At 35.2% G+C, this 24,773-nt stretch overlaps 1 protein-coding gene across 2 annotated transcripts; it reads right to left on the bottom strand.

Moving 5' to 3' along the window:
- Positions 1–21,994, bottom strand: LOC123553829 (alpha-(1,3)-fucosyltransferase C-like). Of its 2 annotated transcripts, XM_045343497.2 has the most exons (8): positions 21,943–21,994; positions 21,094–21,124; positions 20,652–20,693; positions 16,551–16,660; positions 15,986–16,057; positions 7,800–9,017; positions 4,747–4,821; positions 1–1,643 (listed from the first exon to the last, which is right to left on the bottom strand). In XM_045343497.2, exons 6-7 carry the CDS (start codon positions 8,919–8,921, stop codon positions 4,762–4,764), a joined length of 1,182 nt encoding a protein of 393 aa, XP_045199432.2. In that variant the 5' UTR covers positions 8,922–9,017; positions 15,986–16,057; positions 16,551–16,660; positions 20,652–20,693; positions 21,094–21,124; positions 21,943–21,994; the 3' UTR covers positions 1–1,643; positions 4,747–4,761. The 2 variants fall into 2 exon arrangements, with proteins under 2 accessions (XP_045199432.2, XP_045199431.2); XM_045343496.2 differs by lacking the exons at positions 15,986–16,057; positions 16,551–16,660; positions 20,652–20,693; positions 21,094–21,124; positions 21,943–21,994 and adding an exon at positions 12,721–12,867.
- Between the last annotated feature and the right edge of the window lie 2,779 nt (positions 21,995–24,773).

The raw sequence follows: 24,773 nt of genomic DNA, 5'->3' as shown, positions 1-24,773 counted from the left end.
TACAGAGGATTAGAAACTTTAATATAATCTTGATAGTGTATTCAATAAGTATATGTTTGTTGCGGGTTTAACGCCGTTTTTTCAACAGTATTTCAGTCATAAACGACGGGCAGTTAACCTAACCAGTGTTCCTGGATTCTGTACCAGTACAAATCTGTTCTCCGCAAGTAACTGCCAACTTCCCCACATGAATTATCAGAGGTGAAGGACGAATTATTTCAGACACAATGTCTTTTATCAAATCGTCACGGAGAACATACGCCCCGCCAAGGGATCGAACTCGCGACCCCGCGATCCGTATACCAACGCACTCCCTACTGAGCTAAGCGTTAGTATGTAATTAAGTAACTAAGTAATTATTTTATTAAAGTGATATGTGTTAAACGTTTTACAAATCATATTAATAAATATCAGTTTAACACAACATCCGGCCCAAGGGACCAATATTACATGTTATGCTTCCGGGAAATCTACTCTTACTTCTCTTTTCTTTGAAAAGAAGTGACAATATACTTCAACTTATAAAATCGTTCATGTTCGTAAATTTTATATCAGACTACTGGTCATGAGAAGTGTCTACTCTGGTATTATAAAATGAACACTTTATGAGGAAATGCACCTCATCTTCTATTTGCTGATTGTTGCAAAACGAACAAAGTGTTTGCTCTGTTTCTACTCTTAACGGTAAATACCACATCGAAACTCGGCTAACAAAGATCGCTATTGCTAACAAAGGTCAAGAAACATATATTTTTTTTGTTTTAAAGTATCTTTGAAGATTACTTAAGTTTGTAATTTAGATAATTCATTACATCTGCTTTCCAAATAATAGTGTAATATGCAACTACATTTTCCTTATCTTCAGTTTTGATATAAGACACGATATGTAAGTCTATTATCATCAAATTATTCTAATCAATTCCAAACTCAACATCGATATCCAGCGTCAATAGTTACTTGGGAGCCACCCTGTATCTCCAGTGATTGCGAGTTTTGGAACAAATCTATGCACACCCAGGTAATACCGTATTGTACACTGTCTATTGAATGGTAGTGTTTGTAGCCCAATACCGAGGCACCGTAATCTAAAATTGACGCAGAGCATGATATTTTTTATGTTTAACATCAGATTTCTTGTTTAATACTCGATATTACAAAAAAATATTTATACGGCAAGCAAATGCACGTCCATGCACCTGTGTCATCACCAAGCTGTTAGGCATATACTCACTAAAGTCTTTGGCGCTATGTGCGAAATTCTTTTCAGTTTACCAGTCTGTCATGCAAATATAGTTTATATCCGCACGTATATCCAGGTACAAATAGTATTTCCATACCATATATGAAATCTAACTGTTCCTAGAGTTTTTACTCTTACTTCACCAAACGTTATCTCTAAACTTATAGTTTCTATCATGTAACAGTATTGTACAGAATCAGCATTTCTTTCCGTGTTAAAATGAAACATTCTTTCATTGTCAAACGTTTGATCTCTCGTTTTCCAGCTCTGTTGTGTATGTTTGTTTTCTTGTGATTTGAGCCTCACACATGACCCTTCTGCATTTTCATGCAGACTTCATTCTTATGCACGTCCATACCCGTGTAACTGCTCTTTTCTTTCAAAACGGGTGCATATATATTGTCTGTAAAAAAAATAATATAATTTCAAAACAACGAAAAAACATAACTTATTAAAGGCCTAATCCGTCATTTAAACTATTACATGCGAACATTGCTAACGGCGGCTCCATTCCTAGTTGGGACTAGTATACAGAACGATGGTGTTTTACAGTAACATTGTTTAAGCTTCAATTGTAAGAATCTGTCTCTGCTCAGGCTAAATCATTTCTGCTCGAATGCAAAAAGCAAAACAATTCAATATTTAAATCAACACTAAGTCTTCTTAAAAAAACCCCCAGGTTTTCCTGTTTTATGAAAGATTATGGTGTTTGGTGAGGAATTTGAACAATTAAAATGTTGTATGAGTAATAACGTTGTTCTATGATTTACGATGACTTTCTAGGAAATGTATTATTGATTATGGTGTTCTGTGTGTGGTGGGTGTAATTATGATATTCTATGTGTGGTTGTATAGTCATATGATTGATAATGGTGTTGAATGGGTTGAGTGGTTATATTGTTCTTTGATAGGGTATGGAGTTCTCTGAGAGCTTTGAGAGATGAATGTATTCTATGAGTGGTTGTTGCGGAGTTCTACAACTGTTAGTGGTGTTCCCTATGTGGCTTTAGTGAAAGTGGTGTTCCAAGAGTGGTTTTGATATTCTATGATTTGTAATGTGTTAAATTATTTGTGGTTAGTGATAATGGTGTTCTGTTAGTGACTGTGGCGATCTATGAATGTTATGATGTTCTATATGTTGTTTGAGTGATAATGGTATTGACTGACGTTTTGTATTTTTCTATGAGTCGACCGAGTGTTCTATAATGTTGTGTTGTTTTATGACTGATTATGGTGTTACATAATGTGATATTATCTGACATGGTCTATGAGCGGTTACGATGTTCAACTAATGGTTTGAGTGGGTGGTTATGGTGTTCTATGAGTGGTTTAGGTGATACCGGTACTATAAGACTTGTTATGGTGTTCAATGACTGATTATTGTGTTCAATGATTTGTTGAGTGTTCTCTAAGGGACTGAAGCGGTTACGGTGTAATATGAATGGTTGTTGAGTTGTACGCGAGTGGTGATATTGTGATATTCTATCATCTATTGCGGTGTTCAATGAGTTGTGTTGGTAACTTTGCTGTTTAATGAGTGCGTGTGGCCATCTGTGAATGTTTAAGTGTTTTCTGACTGGTTATGGTGTTCCCTGAGTGATCTAAATGATAGTGGCTGTGGTGTTCCGAGAGTGGTTTTGGTAATCTATGAATATTATGACTTTTTGTGAGTGGTTTAAGTGATTATGGTGTTCAATTTATAGATCACCTCAAGGATCAATGTTACCAGTCTGAAAAGGCAAAGAAGACCATAATCGCCCAAACCACCCATCGATCACACTAAACATGCAAACCACACATAGAACACCATAATCAGTCATAGAACATCAGCGAGTGGTGTGAGAGCGAGTGGTCTGAATAATTATTGTTTTCTGTAGCTCACCTTTGAATATACAAGGTGTTCTAAGATCGGTTTAAATGACGATAGTATTCTTCATTTTGTTATGTGTTCAGTGATTGGTTGTGGTGTTCTCTGGTTGTTTTGAGTATAATTTGTATGAACGGTTTGAGCGATTTTGGTGTCCGATGACAGGTTTAAATGATTAGAGTATCCTACGTGTTGTGTTGACATTATATAATTTCTATGATGTTCTATGTTTGGTCTGAATCAATATATTCGTCTGTGAGTGGTTCAAGTGACTACGGTGTTCTGTGGGCGGTCATAATAATCTAAATTAGTTATGTTGTTCACAGAGTGATTATGGTATACTATAAATTGTTATGGTTTATAGTTTTCTGCAGTGGTTGTGGTTTTCCACGAGTTCTTATGGTGTAGTAGCTCCAGATAAGCTGCGTATTTGCGTATTAATTTCAGAAAACCCAACTGAATTCATACAGTGTGCGTACTGAAACGCAATTAAAATTCCTAATACCCAAGTCATAAAAAATCGCTTGCGTATCGCATTTTCCTTATTACTAGAACGGGTACGAGACTTTAACGCTAGACAACTGACTGGTTATACGTTACCACAGAACAGGTTGTAATTTATCGGAAAAATCACAGGACCACTCAGTCGGCTGATTGGGTGGTATTTGGACACTTTGTAAAAAAATTTACGCTGATAAAATATAAGAGGTCGCAGAAAAAGCATTGTTGCAGCACAAACAAACAAATTAGTGGGATATTTTGCTGTTAAACAATGACATCTGTTTGTGACGATGTAGTGTCACCGATACTGGATGTCATTTTGTGGGGAGAACGCATATTGCGGCGAACACATCGTTCGGGATATTGTGGATGAATTGATCCCTGACTGCATTAAAAGTGAAAAAGAAAACAACAGTATGTAACAAAAGTATTTCAGTAAAGTGATTGGAGAAAAAAAATCTTTCGTACCATGAATTAAAATACTCATAATTACATTGATTACAGGCATGTAAAACAATTTAAAAACGACAGTACTGTCTTAATTACATTCATTACAATTTTAAATACATTTTGAATTTGAGGGGTCCCATTTAAGTACTTTTGTATTGTTAGTTAATCCTGGTAAATGGTATATACCATGTATACTGTGAGCAAAAAATACTCAATTATTTGTGCGAGATTGGTTAAATACCCTATTGGTTTTAGCAAATACCCAATTACTTCTGAAAAGACTGGCGATATTATTTTTACCCAATTCAGATTTCCAATACCCAATTCAGACAAAAAGTAATGGGTAAATACCCAATTGCGCCAACAACTTATCTGGAGCTCTGTAAGTCTGAAAGATAGTACACAGTGTCTCACTCACGCCGCCCGCCCGCCGGGCGAGCGGCGTGAGTGAGTCACTGTGTACTATGTTTGTTTTGATTATTGTGTTCTATGACTGATTATATATTGTTATAACTTATACATTAGTTGTGGTGTTTTGAGTGGCTGTGGTGTTGTATGACTGGCGATGGTGTTCATCGAGCGGTTCGAGTGGTTATGATCAAAGTTATATTCAAACACGGAAACCTCTGATTCAGAACTCGTTACCTTAGCCTAGACCAAACAAAGTGTGCCAGGATGATACACTTACCTCGTCAAAGACACGTCAAGTAAGCCCCAGTTTAAACAGCCAACCTTCAACATACTCGGATATCAATGACCATGTCTGAAAAATAAAGTGTCATACAATTCATTTAATGTATTTCGTTGCATCAAGTATTTACTATGTAAAATTATTTTCAAAGTAAATAACTTGAGAATACAAAGTTTAAAGTAAGCGATATTTTCTCAAATGAAGTTGTTGGTGATTCAGCGTTTAGGCCAACCCATGGTTATTCCGAACAGAATTTCCAAGAATAAATGTCCTTACGAAAAATAGTTTCGGCCTAGACATAATATTATACATAATTTACGTTTAATATGACCGAAACTGAATGCAAACGGCGCATTAAGGCCTTATAGACCAATGGGTGTGAAGAGAACAGGTGAGGTGAGGTAGGTGATGATCGAAACTGAGGTTTATATTCAATACATTTCACTTACTCATTCAATGTATTGAATTATGTCGGATACAATTATTATTCTGAAAAGCTTTACTTCATACATACAATGAAGCAAAATTAAACAAAGCAATATTTATTCTTTTTTGATGAAGGTATAGATTTACAATTTATAATGTTTACTACTTTGCTAGTCAGGTCTACAGAATAGAAAGAATCAATTTGTTTTCAAATGAACAACTGCTATAATTATCGCTATTTATGCGGCTAGATGTAACGTAACTGAAACACGTCAGTGGAAATCCGTATTAAAAAAAATATAAGTGAGCTCTCCCGCTTAGCTAAATAGCCTAGGGAGAGCGCAGATTTGAGGATCGCTGGGTCGTAAAGTTTTTTTAATCGATAGAGTTGCACGTTTACGTCACAAAAACGGTGAAGCTGAAGCTAGTTTGGTGTAATCGTGACAGGTTAACTCCGCCGCATCATCAATTAAATAAATTATCCATTCGCCTTGTTGTGAAATAGTTGAATGCGTCCTTCTTTTCTTTATCTTGACGTCATCTGATTCTTTCTTTGAAATGTCAAGCCCATTACCGCCGTACTTGCATACATTGTACAGTACAAAAAGGTGATAATGGATATGTTGCTTTAAAGTAGAATATAGCAGGGGCGGCTACAGGATTTGGTGTTAGGGGGAGGGGTGGGGGCGTAAGACATATGTAGTATAGCAACTATAAGGGTTCGGGGGCTTGCCCCCACCACACACACACCTGAAAATTTTGAAAACAATGGATCCATCTGGTGCATTCTGGACGTTCTGACATACTTATTTTTTGGTATTGAACAAGGACAGATTTTGTGACAAAATCAGCCCAAATAACATGCTAATTATAGTCCATGTTTTATGACTTTCAGACTTATTCTTGTGTAAGTATCACGGAATTTCTTTGCCCGATTTCTGAGAATTTATTTCAGGAGGGATTGAAAAGGGCTTTTTAACATAGAAATAGTAAAGAGCGTTACAGGACCTCGTGCAAACTTTGTCGTATTATTATTGTCCGAGCGTAGCGAGCAAGATAAAATGCTTTTCTTGTTCACCAAGAACAAAAGACAAATTGCGTATGCGAGCGTAGAAAAAGAAATGCATTTTACATTTTTCACCCAGAAAAAAAGGTAAATTACCTATGCGAGCGTAGCGAACGAGAAAAATGAATATTTTGCACTTTTTTCACCAAGAACAAAAGACAAATTATATGCCCCGGCGATATAAGTGGAGTGAGGGATGTCGCGCGCCGCGTGCGCCCCCACCCCCCCCCCTCCTGGATCCGCTAGTGCATAGAATATTTCAACTATGTTCAAATGAAAACAGCGTTTTTGTTTGTTATGACAATTATTATCGACGAAATCCAACCACGCAAGGTATATAAAGTTTTATAGAAAGGTAACATTGAACCTTCTAGCTACGCAACACTTGTAGATCTAATTGTCATATCCATAAAAACTGATTTATTTGTTATTCAAACTTTTGCAGCTTAACTATCCATTATAGATCTAGTTTTTTTTGTTGTTTTTTGGGGGGCGGGGTTTACATGTATTTGAATTTATCTACTATTTATTTGAAGTCGTTTAAACACTATTTCAGTTATTTACAAAAATCCCAATATCGGGTTAGAAACATCCCTCGGTCAGGTTAGAAACATCCCTGGGTCAGGTTACAGCATCATCCCTGGGTCAGGTTAGCAACATGCCTATATCAGGTTAGCAACATCCATATATCAGGTTAGAAACATCCCTGGATCAGGTAAGAATCATCCCTGGGCCAGGTTAGCAACATCCCTATATCAGGTTAGCAACATCCATATATCAGGTTAGAAACATCCCTGGGTCAGGTAAGAAACATCCCTGGGCCTGGTTAGCAATATCCCTATATCAGGTTAGCAACAATCATATATCAGGTTAGAAACATCCCTGGGTCAGGTAAGAAACATCCCTGGGCCAGGTTAGCAACATCCCTATATCAGGTCAGAAAATCCTTTTATCAGGTAAGAAACATCCCTGGTCCAGATTAGAAACATCCCTTGGTCAGGATAGCAACATCACTTGGTCAGGTTAGAAACATCCCTGTGTCAGGTTAGAAACATGCCTCGGTCAGTTTAGCAACATCCCTAGGTAAGGGTAAATGCTGCGTTCTCTTGTCATCAAAGTATAAAACAATTCGTTCACTAATCCAACTGTAATAGGCCTACAAGATATACAAAGATATTAACGTTTATCTTCAAATCACTTGCCTCTCATCGATGTGGGTTCGAGCCTCACTCGGGGCGTTGAATTCTTCATGTGAGGAAGCCATCCAGCTGGCTTACGGAAGGTCGGTGGCTCTACCCAGGTGCCCGCTTGTGATGAAATAATGCACGGAGAGGCACCTTGGGTCTTCCTCCACCATTAAAGCTGGAAAGTCGCCATATGACCTATCATGTGTCGGTGCGACGTTAAATCCAACAAAAAAAATTAACGTTTATCAAATACTGTATATAGTTTTGGTTCTTGACCTCAATTTACCTATTTACATTCTACACAAGCAGCCAAGATTACTCAATTGGAAATATAAATAAGACAGAATCATTTTGTTCGTGGAACAACTTACCGAGCTTTTTTGACACATGTCATCACGTATCCAGTCTTCCGTATCAACATAGCTTTGTGCTGACCTATTTTTGTGCAGTTCTTTACATAGCTTACAAACCACTCCCACGTTATCCGGTGTGTAGTACCTTTTCCATTCAAAGAAACTATTATAAAGTGTTTCATTATTTCCAATTTTTATCAGTTCGTCTGCAAGCGATTTTATGCTGTCAAAATCAAAGACATTTATGAATGAGCCGGGTGGGAGAAGTTCACTATTGTATTTCGTTGTTGCTATTACTGGAATCTGTTTCCGGTTTAAAGTATTCCAATACTTTTCCGTTATGTAGTCACGACAAAAATTATTTTCAATTGCTATATAGAACTTGTAATCTCCAAGAAAATTAAAATTTCGAAAACGTTCACCATAGCACCTACCAAATTTATCTATTTTTACGTAATTTTCCAGTTCTCTTATTATTTTGTAGCGCTTAGCTTGATCAACACAGTTGCTTATTGCAGTTGCTATGAACTTTGTTTTATTTTGAAAATTATTTTCTACCACATCTTGCGTTCTCTTACTTACTAACTGAGTAATGTTCTTTTTTCTCCAGGTTGAATATACGCTACTTATTAGAGAATCTCGTCTGTACGTTATCGTCCAGTTAAATACGTGCTCCACATTGCCGTACAATTTAGAAATTGGTTCTAAAAATAGCAATACCCAAACTTGTTCCGGTTTTCTGGTATCTGGCATAGGTTTAACATAATTGTAAATCGTTCCAACAACGCCACGATATTTCCACATGTCACTCGCATGAAATAGCACTGCGTCAGCTGAATCAAGTTCAGATCTTTTATTCGACAGATCGCATGATGCGGGGCAAGTTTTCATCTGATTACGCATCCAACTGAACCAGTCCCAACTATCGAAATACTTTGTCCAAGCAACAATAGTTCTTGTGTCTTTCTTCTTCCAGAAGTTATTTTCATACTGAACAATATGTTTTGAAAAATGTCTTTTGTTAAAGTTAACAGGCTTGTATATTGATTTCTCTATATTCATTATATACACATTTGTCAAGCTTATCAAAACAAAAGTTACACAACATACTAAAATGAAAACACTTTTTCTTGAGGGCATATTTTTTCTTTGGCTTTCAAAAATTTAACATTTTTATATCTGCCAGTTAGCGAGGTTGTCTTTCCGCCCCCATTTTTCTTGATTCGGAATCCGTACCTGGAAATATAAATGCATGCATATATATATATATATATATATATATATATATATATATAGTCCAGATTTATCTAAGATGTCTTTGTTCTAAGAGTTTCGAGAGACGTACTTACACTATTACAATTCTACTTTGAAATATAAGTTCACATGACCGGTGCGGAATTTTGATTTTAATGGGGAAAGAATATATATGAAAAAGAGTAAACTTAATCAGGACAGTGATGAACGCTATTTCTTACAAGAACATAAACATGTACGATCCTACATTGTAAACAAGGATGTTCATGAAATTGTACAGTCTCGCATTTTGTATTCAACATTATTACAGTTACTTTTTAGTTATTTTACTTTTTTAAATCATTATTCTTTAAAGATACTGAATGCGTCAACTGTCACAACTATCTGTAAAATAAAAAGTTTCAACAGAAGTTAGCCATTTGGATGCCGGCGTTAGCTGTTTTGTTTTACATGTTCCTTGAAGAGGTATCAAATCTTGCGCTATACCAAGTAAATATAATACTTACAAATGAAATTAGTTGACAATATTTACGTCACTACTATCCTCATAAAATTAAATAAAAAAAAATATTCGTATGATTCACCGCTCGTATTTTTACCAGAAACACAGGAGAAATGGTTTGGTTTTTAGCTTGCGTCGCACCATTGAAAATAAATCTGGCTAAAGCGTGTAGGTGAGCTACTTTTTACTGATGATTTAGTGTACAAGTTATATTTTCTTATAATTGCAGTCCTGTTTGTCATTAAATGGACTTTTATCACATACATAAAACAAACTTCGTACACAAATTGACTATGCAAGTCCGTCCCTAAATTGAACTATATCGCGATTTCTTTTGTGATTTTTAGCATACGTCAATAACGCTTCATTGATAATTACAACAAAATGTATATACATGTATATCTTTAACAAATGTATATAGCTCTTCGTTTATGCTTAATTGTCTTTATATCAACTAAACCGTTTAGATATCTTAAAGTGACACCAATGCGAACGGACGGACGGACGAACGATCAAAGGCAATACTAAGTCCCTCCCATCCCCATCCTCTGCGCAAACACTGGGACGGTGGGGCGGTGGGACGGTGGGACGCACGAAAAAGGTTAAACCAAACTGTATCAACACATTTTTAGTTACACTTTTTTTAGTTCTTTGTGAAAAATAATCAGTTGACCCTTTATTGAAACAGGGTACATTGAATATACATAAGATGATAAGTAAAGCATTTACTGCTTTTGAAATAGTTTTGCATGCTTCTTTAAGATATGTTTTGATGGATATAAACTATGTAAAGCAGACTATGAAAAGAAGTTTTTAGTTAAAGGTTTGATACCGTTTTTAAAGTATACTATAACTGGGTTATCATACTAGTAGCTCGATCTGTGATGCATCGGATCACGAGATCCGTCCTTGTAAAATCAACGAGAGCCGGATACTAAATCCCAGATCTAGCTACTCTTATAATGACCCTTTTATTATATACATCCACCATTTTTTTGTTGTTTTGTTTTCAAACAAAATATTTAATATTTGGTTTTGCGTGCGCTATTTATAGACTATGTCAGTCATGCATATCTAAAAGGACGTAGTCCGTCAACATACAATACTGTGAATACAAAGTTTTCTATACGGATATTTTTTTTTCTGCCTGATCATATTTACTTGTAAAATGCAAGCCGTATTTTTGACATAATTAATACAGGTATATAATAAAATAGCTTTCTTTGCTTTGTAATCTCAATCTAGTTATTTAAATCCTTCGATGTTATAAAACTATTATATTAAATTTTACATGATACTGAAAAGCTATCAAAAAGAAATCAAATTAATGTGTAGTCACACCTATGGTGACTGACTGCATTCCTAAAAGGGTCATTTGTTCAAATGGAAGTCTATGGAAAAAGGGTAGTATCTGACAAAGAGGGCGAAAACACGATACAACCTCGCGAAAAACGATGCGAAAAATTGCGCGTTTTTGCGCTATTAATATCGTGTTTTCGCGTTTTCGCCCTACTATATGCGAAGGCGAAAACAAAAGCACGACATCGGATATCAAGGCCAAAATCGCGGAAAAAACGATACTGACAGCGCGAAAACGCGATTTTTTAGCATCGTGTTTTCGCTTTATAGAAGTACGGTGTTCCGTTAGGGCCATCTTGGTTCCGCGCTGTCTTTTTATGACGTAAATGTGTAACTCTATCCATTTAAAAAAAAACTTTGAAGGGGGGATTTGATCTGCAAACAGTATTATGTTAACTGTAACAGGCGTTTCCGTGAATTTCGTTTTCATGTATCAAGATCCAGATATCAACTATACATTATCTTAACGGTCTCTGAAGAGCATTTCTCTGGACAAGTTATCTTTTCTTACAAGATTTATTTGAATCTAAACGCTCTCATGATTAGCTGATCTATACGAACTATCCGTGTTAAGGAAAATATGTAAATCATTCTATATTAACATGATTGCAAATTGCATATTAGAAACTAAGGAAAGTTTCTTAGACTAATAGAACCCCAGGTATCTGTGTATGAGATATCTGTTTGACCCACCATTGCAGATATTGTTCTTGATGGTGAACAGACAGACAAGCGAAAATACAGACGAACATATCGATAGGTAAGAGCGTCTATCCCCCGTACACTTTAAGGTCCACAAAAAAAGTATAAATATCACCGTAAGAACAAAACATATCTTACTTATATCTTACTCAAGTTTGGACGGTATAATTACAAAAAATCGCTGGATGTTATATGTTTGAACACTTACCACCTTACTGAACATTTGTGAGCGATCATGCTGCTTTCATTGAGAAAGAGATCAGACAATTTCATCATAAAATATTATAAATGTTTAAAAATATACTGTCACGTACTGTGTACCAAAATCACGCGTGTATAGATATATCATATCCTTTCCGCAGCCTTAACGTACTAAAACGTATTAGCGTCTGATGGCCCTTTCACGCTTCCGTAGAAACAACATTTATTACACGAAACTTATTTTGAAAATATTTCTGAAATGTCTAGGTCTGCAGCTCTCAAATACGGTTATATCTTACATCTGAGGCATATACTGACACTCTCAGACAACATCAAAAATGACATTTTGAGCGATTTGATGAAGTTCCAAAATTATCAATGTACCCTTGGTCCGTTACGGACCCCTGTTTATCCAGACCTCAAATATTTTTTCATAGATTAAAAGCTGACATGCTGTACTAAAGCCCAGGTAATTTCAATTCGTAATAAAGTGCTGAAAATTGGCTCCCCAACAGCAAAAAAAAAAAAAAAAAAAAAAAAGAAGTCCACGCGCATACATTTAGACGGGGTGACCCCTGCGCGTGACCCCTGACTATCTACGAATCAAAAATGCGGCTTTCGTTTTCAAGTTTAGCATTTCTACTTTCATTTTATTACTTCCTGAAATAGCTGACGGTCGAGTGACGTCATTTTCTGTGTTGTCAAAAACATACATATGCGGGATGATATGCCTGGCGAGATTGCATAAATATGTGCTGGCCGTCCTAAGGTTATGAGGCGTAAAAACTTTCAACAAATATTCATTCACCCGAGGGGCAGTTTCAAAACACATTACATGCATATTAAATTTGTCTATCCGCAGCTAGGTGTGGCAGATTATAGAAAAAACCAATTCATCCTTATAATTATGAAAAAACGTACCTGACTGTTTTCATCAAAAAATAATAATCTTTATCATGCAAATAATCCTTTATTCAGTATCAACTTTGTGTATAAAACCAAAACAATTTTCTCTAACATACACCTGTCGTTTCACAGATGAATCATCCAACACAGTGGTAGCATATCATATTACCGTCAATAGCTTGAATCGATTTTAAATAAACCAGTGGACAACACGAGTAAAGCTTACAATTCAATTAGTTATTTATTATGTTTAAAGAACTAACGGTTCTAACGAATAATGAATTGTTGCATAAAATAAATGAATACATTAATCAATTTTCTTTAGAGACAGTGGAGTCTAAAATCTTCCCGTGGTATCGAGTCTGGTTTTTCATTCATCTAGATTCAGCTCAACTGTGTGAAAAGGACGCATTTATCAACAACGTTCTTTACGTCTAGTGTCGTTCATACATTTTAGTTTAAACATATTTATTCCCAAAATAGAGTTACATACATAGATACTATATGTCATACTGTGATGAAAGCGAAACAGGAAAGGAAAAGAATGAAAGACAAGTCTCTTTTGCGGACAAAATATAACTGTATGAGCATATCGAGCTAAAATTTGTAACGGGGCTACTACACTTCTCTCCATATTTCACAACACTGTATTTTTATGATTATTTTTTCTCAAACTGGTGTTATGTGTCATTTGACGGAAATTTGCAAAAATTCCATATGTACTATTCCCTGCCCTAATAAGTTGCTGATTTCTGCCAACGAGTTTTTTTTTCTTCATTCTGTCATATTTTTGCCCTCGTTTTCGCCGTCATTGTTTTTTTTTTTTTTTTTTTTTTTTGTTTTTGTTTTTTGCTGGTAGAGCAGTAGTACAACTATAGCAAACATATAAAGGTTTACTGCATATTTATAAATTTCAGTTTTTAATTTCTGTGTCTGTTCGTATTTTTATCATAATTGGATGTTATGCCTGAGTAAAATTAATTGACGTGATACTTAAGGATGTGTATGGATAACGTTTATTTTATCAATTTCACTATTGTCCTTTTCAGTAAAGTTGTATAAAATGGGGAAAAAAGCCGATAATAATTTCATGAAAAGAAAAAAAACTCCAGCACATACTAGGCTACTGAATGTTACACCAAAATCAATGTACCTTTGTTCTTGTACATTTAAGTAGAAGTCAGGAGGCATAGGGCTTTCCCCCAAAAAATCGCTGAAGGACATCACCGTGTTGAAAAACGTAGGTTCGGGAGTGAGGGTTTCTACACCATTGATTAAATAACACTTCAATTCCAGTTTTCTAATTTAGTTTATTATGAGATGTATATATAGTCTAAGTGATGGAAATATAGTCATCAAAATTATAATTCTCTCATTCCTCTGGTCTAAAGTCACTTATTTTATTATAATTGTAAAATATTACATTTCTTGTTTCTAGATCCTATGATCCGTATTTTCAAAGTCCGAGCCAAAAGTAAAATTTTTTCCTCCCAAGTTCTGACCTAGATTTATATACAAAAGTATGTACCCTCCCATATTTGGAGTGTATCATAGTAATGAAAGACAAAGATTACCCCTAATATTTATGAAGATAACCGTTGACTGATGGTATCATCCCAAATACAGAGCCACCTCTAACTCTAACAAACCAGACATGTTTACAGTGGTACATGATGACAATGTACCCAGTTAAATGATACAAAATGATACACACTACAGTCCCAAGCAATTTATTAGGGTAACTGGTAAATGACAACTCAAGTAGCACAGGCCAAAGTTTCTCGTCAGTAGAATCAATTAATAAATCAGCTTTAATAAGACTGCTAAATTTACAACAACCTAAACACTTTCATTAGATTGTAAGTAGATATACTGGCTAAAAGATATTGACTACCACCAGAGAATTATTGTTCTCGGGTTGATGTAGAATCATATACCACATGAACAGCCTCGACATTACAACGAAGATGAATATCTTTCTTTTGTAAATGATTAAGTCTTTAAATGTAGCCAATTTTACAATTTGTAAAGCGGTTTATTGTCTAATTTACCACGGTTCATAGTTCAGATGCGTAGGAATTGAACCACGAGGGCGTTAGCCGAATGGTGGTTAAATACTGTAGCATCTGATTATATTTCTAACATCAATCCCATGTGTATAATAATATACGCCTGTGACATTCCACTTTTAAATTAAATCACATTGGAACCATTGTAACGAAGTAACGAAGAATGAATGTTTAAGCAATGTAATGGAACGAGTATGCCAGAAGAAATGCAGTAGGTAATATATGTTGGAAGCAATGTAATTGAGAGAGTATGCTAGAAGAAATGCAGTGGAGAATATATGTTGGAAGCAAAGTAATGGAGCTGGTATGCCTGAAGAAATGCAATAGAAAATATATGTTGGAAGCAATGTAATTGAGAGGATATGCTAGAAGAAATACAGTGGAGAATATACATTGGAAGCAATGTAATGGAGCTGGTATGCCTGAAGAAATGCAATAGAGAATATATGTTGGAAGCAATGTAATGGAGCTGGTATGCCTGAAGAAATGCAATAGAAAATATATGTTGGAAGCAATGTAATTGAGATGATATGCTAGAAGAAATGCAGTGGAGAATATATGTTGGAAGCAATGTAATTGAGAGGGTATGCTAGAAGAAATGCAGTGGAGAATATATGTTGGAAGCAATGTAATGGAACTGGTATGCCTGAAGAAATGCAATAGAGAATATATGTTGGAAGCAATGTAATTGAGAGGGTATGCTAGAAGAAATGCAGCGGAGAATATACATTGGAAGCAATGTATTTGTGGGGCTAAATTGGAAGCGATATCATAGAGAAAAACTACAATACTTTTTATATCAAACTATATTTTGTGAAACCTTATTTGGCAGGTTCTATCTTTTCAGGATAATAATTTCTGGTTTGAGAAATGATTCATTTAAATACAAGAACAGATATGAGAATAGTTTTACACTGAAAGGTAAATTACCCGAATGTTAAATACATATCAAGGGCACGACCTTCATAACGCTACGGACGCAAAAACTACCATCTGAGCCAAGTTAGGAATAGTACAAAAAGTGGATTAGATCATTTTCAAAAACTAATTCACTGAAATTTTAAAGACATTAAAGGATTTCTGTGGAAGTTTGGAACATTGCCACTCGAAGCATTTCATTTTCTTCATCTTCGAAAGAAAATCCCAACTGTTCATTTCAAACACACGATAATAAAGTTATCAGCCAAAAGGAAATTGACAAAAATTCTTACGCTTTTAGACCAACAGCCTCCATTAAATACACTTGTCCCCTGGTCTGTGACAATTTCATCTAAATAACAGTCCTAAAATGTAATGGCATAACCATATCAAAATTGTGTTGATAAATTATTTGATTAAGGAATACATCCACAAATAAGTAAGAACAAGTACGAGTATGTGGCCGCAGAGTCAAAACACAAATGCGTTTAAATTCGTGTTTTATTAAGTCTTTTTATAGTCAAATAAATTTTGATTTAAACAATATATTCGGAGAGGAACTCTAATATAATAGCGCCACTTTTGATCGTAGTTTAAAAGAAGTGAGCTCAACCAATATTCTATTGTAAACTTTTTGATGATGTATAAATGTATAATGTTCATTGTATAAAATTTCATTTTTCTGTGTTTTACTTGTTTTGAACTAGTACTGACATCGTAAGTGCCAATTTAAGCACGAATGGTCCTTCAATAGCTCAGGTAAGCGACAAACACGACCTCTTAGGGTGTTTAGATCCAAATGATACCGAAAACAAATCCTGTTGTGATGCATTCAATATTGTATAATATATTTCTAACCTCGAGTGTCTTGTCACAGATTGTTATACTGTTGCTGTCGAATAGATCTCTAGCTCGTGAGCAAGGACGACAACGCAGTTGGTTTTGTGGTAATGGGAGCCCACCAAGACCTATGACATTGCATGTGATATAGTTATTGCATACGACATACTGTAAATACAATATAACTTCATAGTAAAATAGCTCCTACAGAGCGATAACGTCTTTCCAACAAACAAATACCTTCATAATGTTCACAATTGGAGAGGTTGCATTATGTTGTAATTGTAATACAGTATATTATAAATGATAAACATTGTACAAAACTCTTGCGGTATTAGCGGTATTGGCAGCCAGTCTCTTTTCAACCGGTTGTCTGTCATTGTTTGCTATTGTAAAGGTAATAATGTTTTTGCTTGATATGATTAATTTGTTCAATACAATCTATAGGTAGGTAAAGTATGTATTTGTTTAGTATATATGAAAATATGCCCTTATGGAAGAAAGACCATATGGCAAGTGCACTGTCTAGATAACCGAATCATAAGGGCATAGGTGTACAGTTAGCCTGGATTAGTGGTTTGAAATATAACAGGAATATAATAAAAGTGCTGTATGACGGAGTATATATCTTAAAGCTGTCATTCCACTATATAAAGGAATGTACAATGAAAAACAACAATCACTTTAGTCATTTGTTATTTTGCTATATTATGATGTTACCCCATGTCAAAACCATATTATAATTTCTAAATATTTCATGTTGTCCATTACCTCTCAGTAATTTGTTCAGCATGTGTTTACTTTGGAACAGAGGAAACGCACTAGGCAAAACTATTGTGCGTTTTCTTCGACCTGGCGGGGCAGAGTTAATCTCTGACTTATACAAATAACGGTAATAAAAAAAAACGAGCAAAATAGGTAGAACAATAGTATTGTTGAATTCCGTAGCCTTCGGTAACCAACGACTAAAATTCAACGTTACATGTACTACATACCATGCAAATAATCTAGTGGACCGTCGCGAAACCCCGCCCCACCAGGTCAAATGAAATGCACTGTATTTGCAAAATATGCATCACGATATCAACACAACTAATGCCGTTCCAAACAATAACAATCTATGTGCATTTTTGTTTATTATGAACCACACTGGTAAGGGTAAATGTTTTCGTGCATTTCATATATGTTTTTGTATGGCAAAATACAAACATGCACATAAAAAGTATCCTCAGATAAAGTTATATCAAGAAAACCGACTGTATTCCATATTGCAGTTACGTTGTCTATTCATAAGATATTCATTCAATCTCTGATCATCGGTTTCTTTTTGTTGTGTCATTTCCCTACGATTATATATTGCATGAATTACTAAGAACAGCTTAAGGGGAAATGGGACAGTTGCCTATATGTATATAGGGCAAATATTTCCTATGGGTAGAATTTCTTTAAACTTTGTATACTGACTGGGAAATAAGTTTCAAACAGAAATATATATCAAAAATCATAGCTACACAGGCTTTATCTAGAATTATCTCCCCTTGAAAGTAGATTTTATGTTTTAGTATTTTCCGACTTTCAAGAGCAGATCATTCATGACCAAGGCTGGGTTTCTATGGTTTGTTTTATTTTATATTTCTGTTTTTGATTTGATTCTCTGTCAGGAAAAAAAGATTAAAGAAGAAATTTCTTTTGTAAGACAATTGCCCCATGGCAATATAGAGACTGTTGCAAATGTCCTGAATTATGAACATGACAAAATGATACCGTAAAGTCAGTCTTTCACGTGGACCGAATTTCTTTAAACTGTGTATACTGACTGCAAATGAAGTCTAAAACAGAACTGAAATTTAAAATATACAGTTCTCTTGCACTGATCTTGAACTTTTTGCCCTTGAAAACTGAATATTTTAGTATTTTCTGATTTTCAAGGGCAGATAATTCAAGATCAAACCTTGGTACCCTTTTTAATACATATTTCCGTTTTAAACTTGATTTTCAGTCAGTACACAATGTTTAAAGAAATTATGCCCTTAGGAACATATTTGCCTATATAGGCAATTGTCCAATTTCCCCTTAAAATGTGAAATGGTGTCTATGCTTTAAGCATCGTGATGGAGCTTTTAAAAAAACTCTATGTACTTCGGCTTAGTGTTGTTATATTTCTGGTCATTTCGGATCATAAAATCAAACATTCAATTTTTATACAGTAGAATTCTACATAACATCATAACATGCAAATCAAATGGGTCTATATTACTGCTTTTAGGGGCAGTTACAGCTAAAAATAGGAAAGCGTTAATACAACTTCTTCTCATGAACCTCTTCATTGACCCTCATCAAACCTGTTCTTTAGCAACATTACAATATTGTCTTTGAAATGTGTACAAAGTTTGGAGCTTGGCCCCTTGTACATGCTGCTTTAAATTAGCTAAATACAGAAATTCATCTCAAAAGTCGCATGATGGACCTTCATCAAGTTCAAACGATGGCACTCGCCCCAATTTAGGGGCCGCAAGAGCTGAAAATAGTATTACCTTTAAACTCCTTTTTCTCTTGAACTGCTTGACGGATCTTCATGAAACTTGCTCTGGAGCATCATTGTAAGGTCTTCTATAAAGAATGTTCAAAATTGGGATTTTGGCCCCTTTCAGTGGCCACTAGAGTTAAAATAAAAAATACCTTGAAACATGTTCCGTGAACCACTTCACGGAACTTCATAAAACTTTTTCTGTGGCATTATTGTAAAGTTGGTAGGCTATTCACCCAGATCTGTCCAAATGGTGGCTCTTGGTCCCTTTTAGGGGCCGCTAGTTTATACTTAACACAGATATAACCATAATCTAGCGTGTCCTACACAATTATATCCAATGCAAGGTCAAACAGTCAAAGTCAGACGAACGACTTCTGTTAAAATGAAGAATGAAATATCCTTATGGTTCACATCATTTACGTAGTTTGCATGATTTTGAAGAAAAAATATGTACATATATCTTTAATTTAGATGTTGCTGTTTAAAAAGTTTTGATATTGAGATGTACCATTAGATATCTGTATATGATCTGATAATTGGTCAGCGAAGTCTAGTACAGTCCAACTTTATTCAAGTGCTCCAACTTGCTCGGCACATGGAAACTATTCAAGACATAGGTAGTTCGAACCAAATATAATTGGGTAAGACTTACTAGAGAAACATGATGCACTGCACGTCGTACTAAGCAATTGACTAAGGAAAGTATGGAAATGCTATAAAATACAGTTTTATGCTTATTCAAAACAATCACATAATTTTATACCATACGAAGATAGTGTTTTATAAGGACCAAAGGTGGAGTACAAGCGAAGCAGACTATTCGATCTTTCTGAGTTTGTGCAAATGAAGTTGGATGTACTGTAAACCTCAAAGATTTTTTTATCCATAAAATTTTTTTATACTTTATATTTTACAGCTGCTATAATTCCAGTAACTTTATGCTGCCTTAAGATAATTTATGATGATATGATTATTTTTAAAAACAGTGCTGTGTTCATAAAGAAAAACTATTTAAATACCTAAATTTTTCATACTTTTGGCTTAACATATTGTACTCAGACAGACTGGAAAACAAATGTGTATCACCGTTGGAATCTTTCAACAAGTGAATGGATAAATTATAAAATCATGTATCTGGTCAGTCGTATGTCTGCAGATAGGATAGCCATGCGCTGATTTCTTAGATGCTAGGAGACGGTTTTACGTCCGAGCTGTTGTACATTTATTTTCCTCTCGTGGACATACTCATTCAAAATAAGTGTGCAATAATTTTACTTGGTTGCATTTTATGCTTCCAAATACTTTTTCTCATATTATTGTCTATCTTGCTTTATCTGATATACTTAATAATTGACTACATTATCCGATACCCTTTTAGAACAATTCAACATGATGCTTTCACATATTTTATTGTCAGAGTTTTCTTTTATTGTCGTAAATTGTTTTAAAGTAAAACGTTTTTAAATGAAGTACGATTGGATTTAAATTGTTCATGTTTAAATTCTTTCATCTTTTACAGAGATGAGCAAACCTTGACTTAGAATTACTGCTCATAGTTTATGTATAGAACAAATAAGATATTAACTTACCAACAGCAATATGAGTTGCAATGAGAAAGGATGTCAACACATCTGTGAAATATACAAATCCGTTCAATATCAAGGAGTGATCACATTTCGAGACAACAATTGTCTGGTTTATTAGTACAGGGTTTTATATATATAAAAATGATAAATTATTATGACAGTGTATAAATATCATGTACTATATTCCTTCTACGTGTCGTCAGATGGCCTCTGCGTGAACAAGCTTGACCGTGCTGGTCTTCTGTTGTATTTACAAAAACTTACCAATAAATATTCTCTTTAAATTTCAAAAAAGAGGAAATAGTTACACGAATCTGATGGCTAGCCTAATTAGCAGACGAATCAAATATCCATTAATGATATAAAGGTGTAACTCATATAAGTTGCCGTTTGTAATGTAAAAAACAACAAGATATTGAGAACATGTTTCAGATAGAAATATTACCTGATCTCATTTTGTCAACCGTAGATGAGTTCTGAAATAAAAAAAAATCTGTTTATATGCATGTTTATCAGGCATATTAAAATCAAGCTACATTTCAAGTTCATAAAGTCGAACCCTCTGAAAACTACAATTATACCTTTTTTTGCTGTGTCTGTACGCTAAGTTGTGGCTCTGGCGTGTTGGCGTATTTGCAAGTTTGAAGAACGACAACATGCCAATATCCCAGAACAAAAACAATAATATTTTGTCTTAGTGCGCTAATTTGTGGTTCCGGCTTGTTGGGGCGTTTGAAGAACGACAATATGCAAACACACCAGAACAACCGCTAGCACACCAAATATGACAAATAACTTATTTTTGTCGTATCGTGGCGCTAATTTGTGGCTTTGGTGTGTTGACTTGTTGGCGAGTTTGAAGAACGAAATCATGTCAACACGCCAGAAGGACAAATTAGACCGCCAGTATAATAAATACGTTATTTGTCGTGTCGGCGCATTTAGCTGTCGTTCTGGAATATTGGCGCCTTTAAAACGCGCAACCATGCCAGAACGACAAGTATTTAACAAAAATCGCAGCACATTGTTTAATTTATGGTAAGCATTACATAGTTTTCGTTTTGTTTAAGCAGAAGTTTTATTCACTTTTTCTAAGTAAAAATAGAAGCTGTATATACATTTAAGTCGCCATGTGTTGTTCCAATAGAAGCTGGTCTATGTACTTTTAATGCGTACAACAATTTGCCCGCTATAATACTTAGATTACTATTTTAAAAAGAGAATATGTGTATTCATTTTCTTAAGAAATTAGGTTCTGCATTAATAAAAAGTGAATAGATTAAAAAGTATTTACTTTAAGAATAAACCTTCCTCTTCCTCTGCAAAATAATTCACAGTAAGTTGGTCGATTTCTTATATTTTTAATATATATATATGACAATCCCATGATAAGATAGCTTTACACTTGTGTCAGGTACACGTGTACGGCGACGTGATATATGTTTCTATATATGTGTCAAATTACATTTACAGTCTGTAACAAATTTCTGACTTTCAGTCAAATAAAATAAAGCGATTTGTGGACATTATTTCGAGGAATAAATAAAAGCCCCCAAAAGTACGTTTAAACCTTGCTTTTTGCTAAAGTTCATTTAGTCTTATTACATATTTTATTAACTATCACAACAACAATCTTTCAGTGCCCTGTGGTGGCTGTAAAAGTCTCCCCGTACTTTGATTCAGTGTTGTTATATTTTCTGGTCCTTTGGGATCATGGAGTACATTCAACATATGTGTAAAAAGAGTTCCGCTTAAACCGGTGCTGGGGGCATGAGAGGTGTTGCACATTTTATCACCTCTCATGAACAGACCTAATCAAACCGAGTCTTCTATTATTCTTCTTAGTTGCATTCTTCCAAATGATCTTTTTACAGTTTTTTTTTTTTCGTTATTTTGTCTGGTCCTTCAGGATCAATAAGTCATGAAATCTCTATGAAAATGTTCAGCTTAAACCAATGATAGGCGTTGGGAGGAGGGGCGGGAGGGGGAGGGTGCGTAAAGGGTGTAGTTCATGTAATTTCCTCTCATAAACATACACATTCAAATCGAGCCTTGGCTGCTCTATGTCTCTAAAGTATACTTTTATACATTCCATTAGGTTTACAATTTAGGTACATTAGAATTATGCACAGCATACGAGCAGTGTTTTGAAATCAGTAGAGTTATTGAGACATTTTTTTAAGTGATAAAAAATAATGTAAGGTATCTTGAATCGAAGCTATGGAAATATACTTTATAGTCGAGGATGCCGGTGATAAAGGTCTTAGTGTTATGTTCTGGTAACCAGTTTACAAGCACAGTCACCTTCAAACTTGCGAGTGTCCTACTGTAACAAACCTATACGGTAACACCTCGTGCAAACATTTTCCTCTTTTTTGAACTTTTGGTCATTCATATTAGGACATATAATTATATCACTTTAAATAATTGCTATTATTATCAAATCTATATTAAAGTCCTTTCCATTGGTCTAGATGTAGTCACATGATCTTTGTAAAAGTCTATTGACTCGAAGGCGGATCTTAATACACGTATTGACCTCACGCTGTGACGTCATCACGGTTTGACGTCAAAACAATGCGACGTCGAACACAATTTACCACGAAAAATAACCAAAGGCTGCAGATATTTGTATTTAATGTTTATACTTATAACTAGGCCGGATTTAATAAACAATTGTTGCCTTTTAGGATCGGTCGATATCGCTTTATAAGGTCGATAAATCCAAAAGGCAATAATTGTACATTATATTGTATTATTTTTGTAATATGATAATAAAATGTTCAAATGTTATTGATATAAGTAATATTTATTGGTAATACAGATACAACAGGCGTGGAGGGAGAAATGTATGCATAAGTGTGTGTGCGTGTTTGCGTGTGCGTGTGCGTGTGCGTGCGCGTGCGCGTGCGCCTGCGTCTGCGAAGCGTTTGCGTGTGCGTATGTGTGTGTGTGGAAGGGGCGAGGAGGACATGGAATGAAAGAAAATGATAAACTGACATGTGCGATACAACTTTAAAGATAAAATGATAGTTCTATTTGTTTTATTTCTTCAGCCGCAGAGAAAGACCCTAATCAATAACCATGCTACATAATGAGACTGCTGATTGATAGATTGGTTAATTAATTAGGATTAACACAGTAACGGAATTCCTATAATTAAAGACTAGCTGGAGTAAAGCTTATTACCAACATCAATTATAAAGTACCTTATATAAGACAAATACATTTGTATGTATGATATAGCATGCATAAAGGGACCTCCGTGGCCAAGTGGTTAAGGTAGCTGACTTCAAATCTATTGCCCCAAATCGATGTGGGTTCGAGTCTTACTCGGGGCGTTGACTTCTTCATGTGAGGAGGCCATCCAGCTGGCTTACAGAAGGTCGGTGGTTCTACTCAGGTGCCCCTGCTCGTGATGAAATAATGCACGGAGGGGCACCTCGGGTCTTCCTCAACCATCAAAAGCCGGAAAGTCGCCATATGATCTATAATTGTGTCCGTGTGACCTTAAGCCCAATAAAAAATAGCTTGTATGAAGAATTGATGTAAAATGCTACACGTTTGGTACACATATTAAAAGAGCGTACCTAGTATTCACATAACAAATGGCCCCTAATTTCATTTTTTTTTCGAGGGCGAATTTCAAAATGGTGGGGAAATATGTCATGGTATAGAACTTGAATATTGAAACGGGGAGAAAATGTGTTGGCGATCGGGGAGCTCAGTCGGTAGATTACCGGAACGGTATTTCGAGGTTCCGGGTTCGAGTCTCGGTTTGGCTTTACATTTTTCTCACCCTGTGGCAGAATCATCCCCTACCATCACCCCTAATAGTTTGTGTCTATAGATAGGATTTGGAATGATAAATTTGCATAATCGTTATGCCTCTTTTCATTTATATCGTAATTTTAGGGGACGATTACGGGATATTGCCAATCATAACTGACAAACTGACAAAAATCAAGATACCTAGTTAACGTAAGTGAATATGTGGATGGCAGTAATGGGCACCAACAAGCAGTTTTGTCCTGTTAAGATACTTAAGTGGATAGCAAGCAGTTTTGTCACTTGCCAGATAATAACTGAATTAGTGACATTTTAACGAACAATTTCGAGATAAAT

Source organism: Mercenaria mercenaria, chromosome 7 (assembly GCF_021730395.1).
Source record: "Mercenaria mercenaria strain notata chromosome 7, MADL_Memer_1, whole genome shotgun sequence".
Classification (NCBI taxonomy): Eukaryota; Metazoa; Mollusca; class Bivalvia; order Venerida; family Veneridae; genus Mercenaria; species Mercenaria mercenaria.
The sequence above is the reverse complement of the archived record's forward strand: the minus strand, read 5'-3'. Positions and strand labels throughout refer to the sequence as shown.

What these genes read in the sequence shown, in the direction of transcription:
- LOC123553829 (XM_045343497.2), bottom strand. Translation starts at nt 8,921, where the DNA reads ATGCCCTCAAGAAAAAGTGTTTTCATTTTAGTATGTTGTGTAACTTTT. An exon ending in ACATGTGTCAAAAAAGCTCG is followed by an intron (nt 4,822 to 7,799) that starts GTAAGTTGTTCC and finishes TTTATTTTTCAG; the next exon opens with ACATGGTCATTGATATCCGA.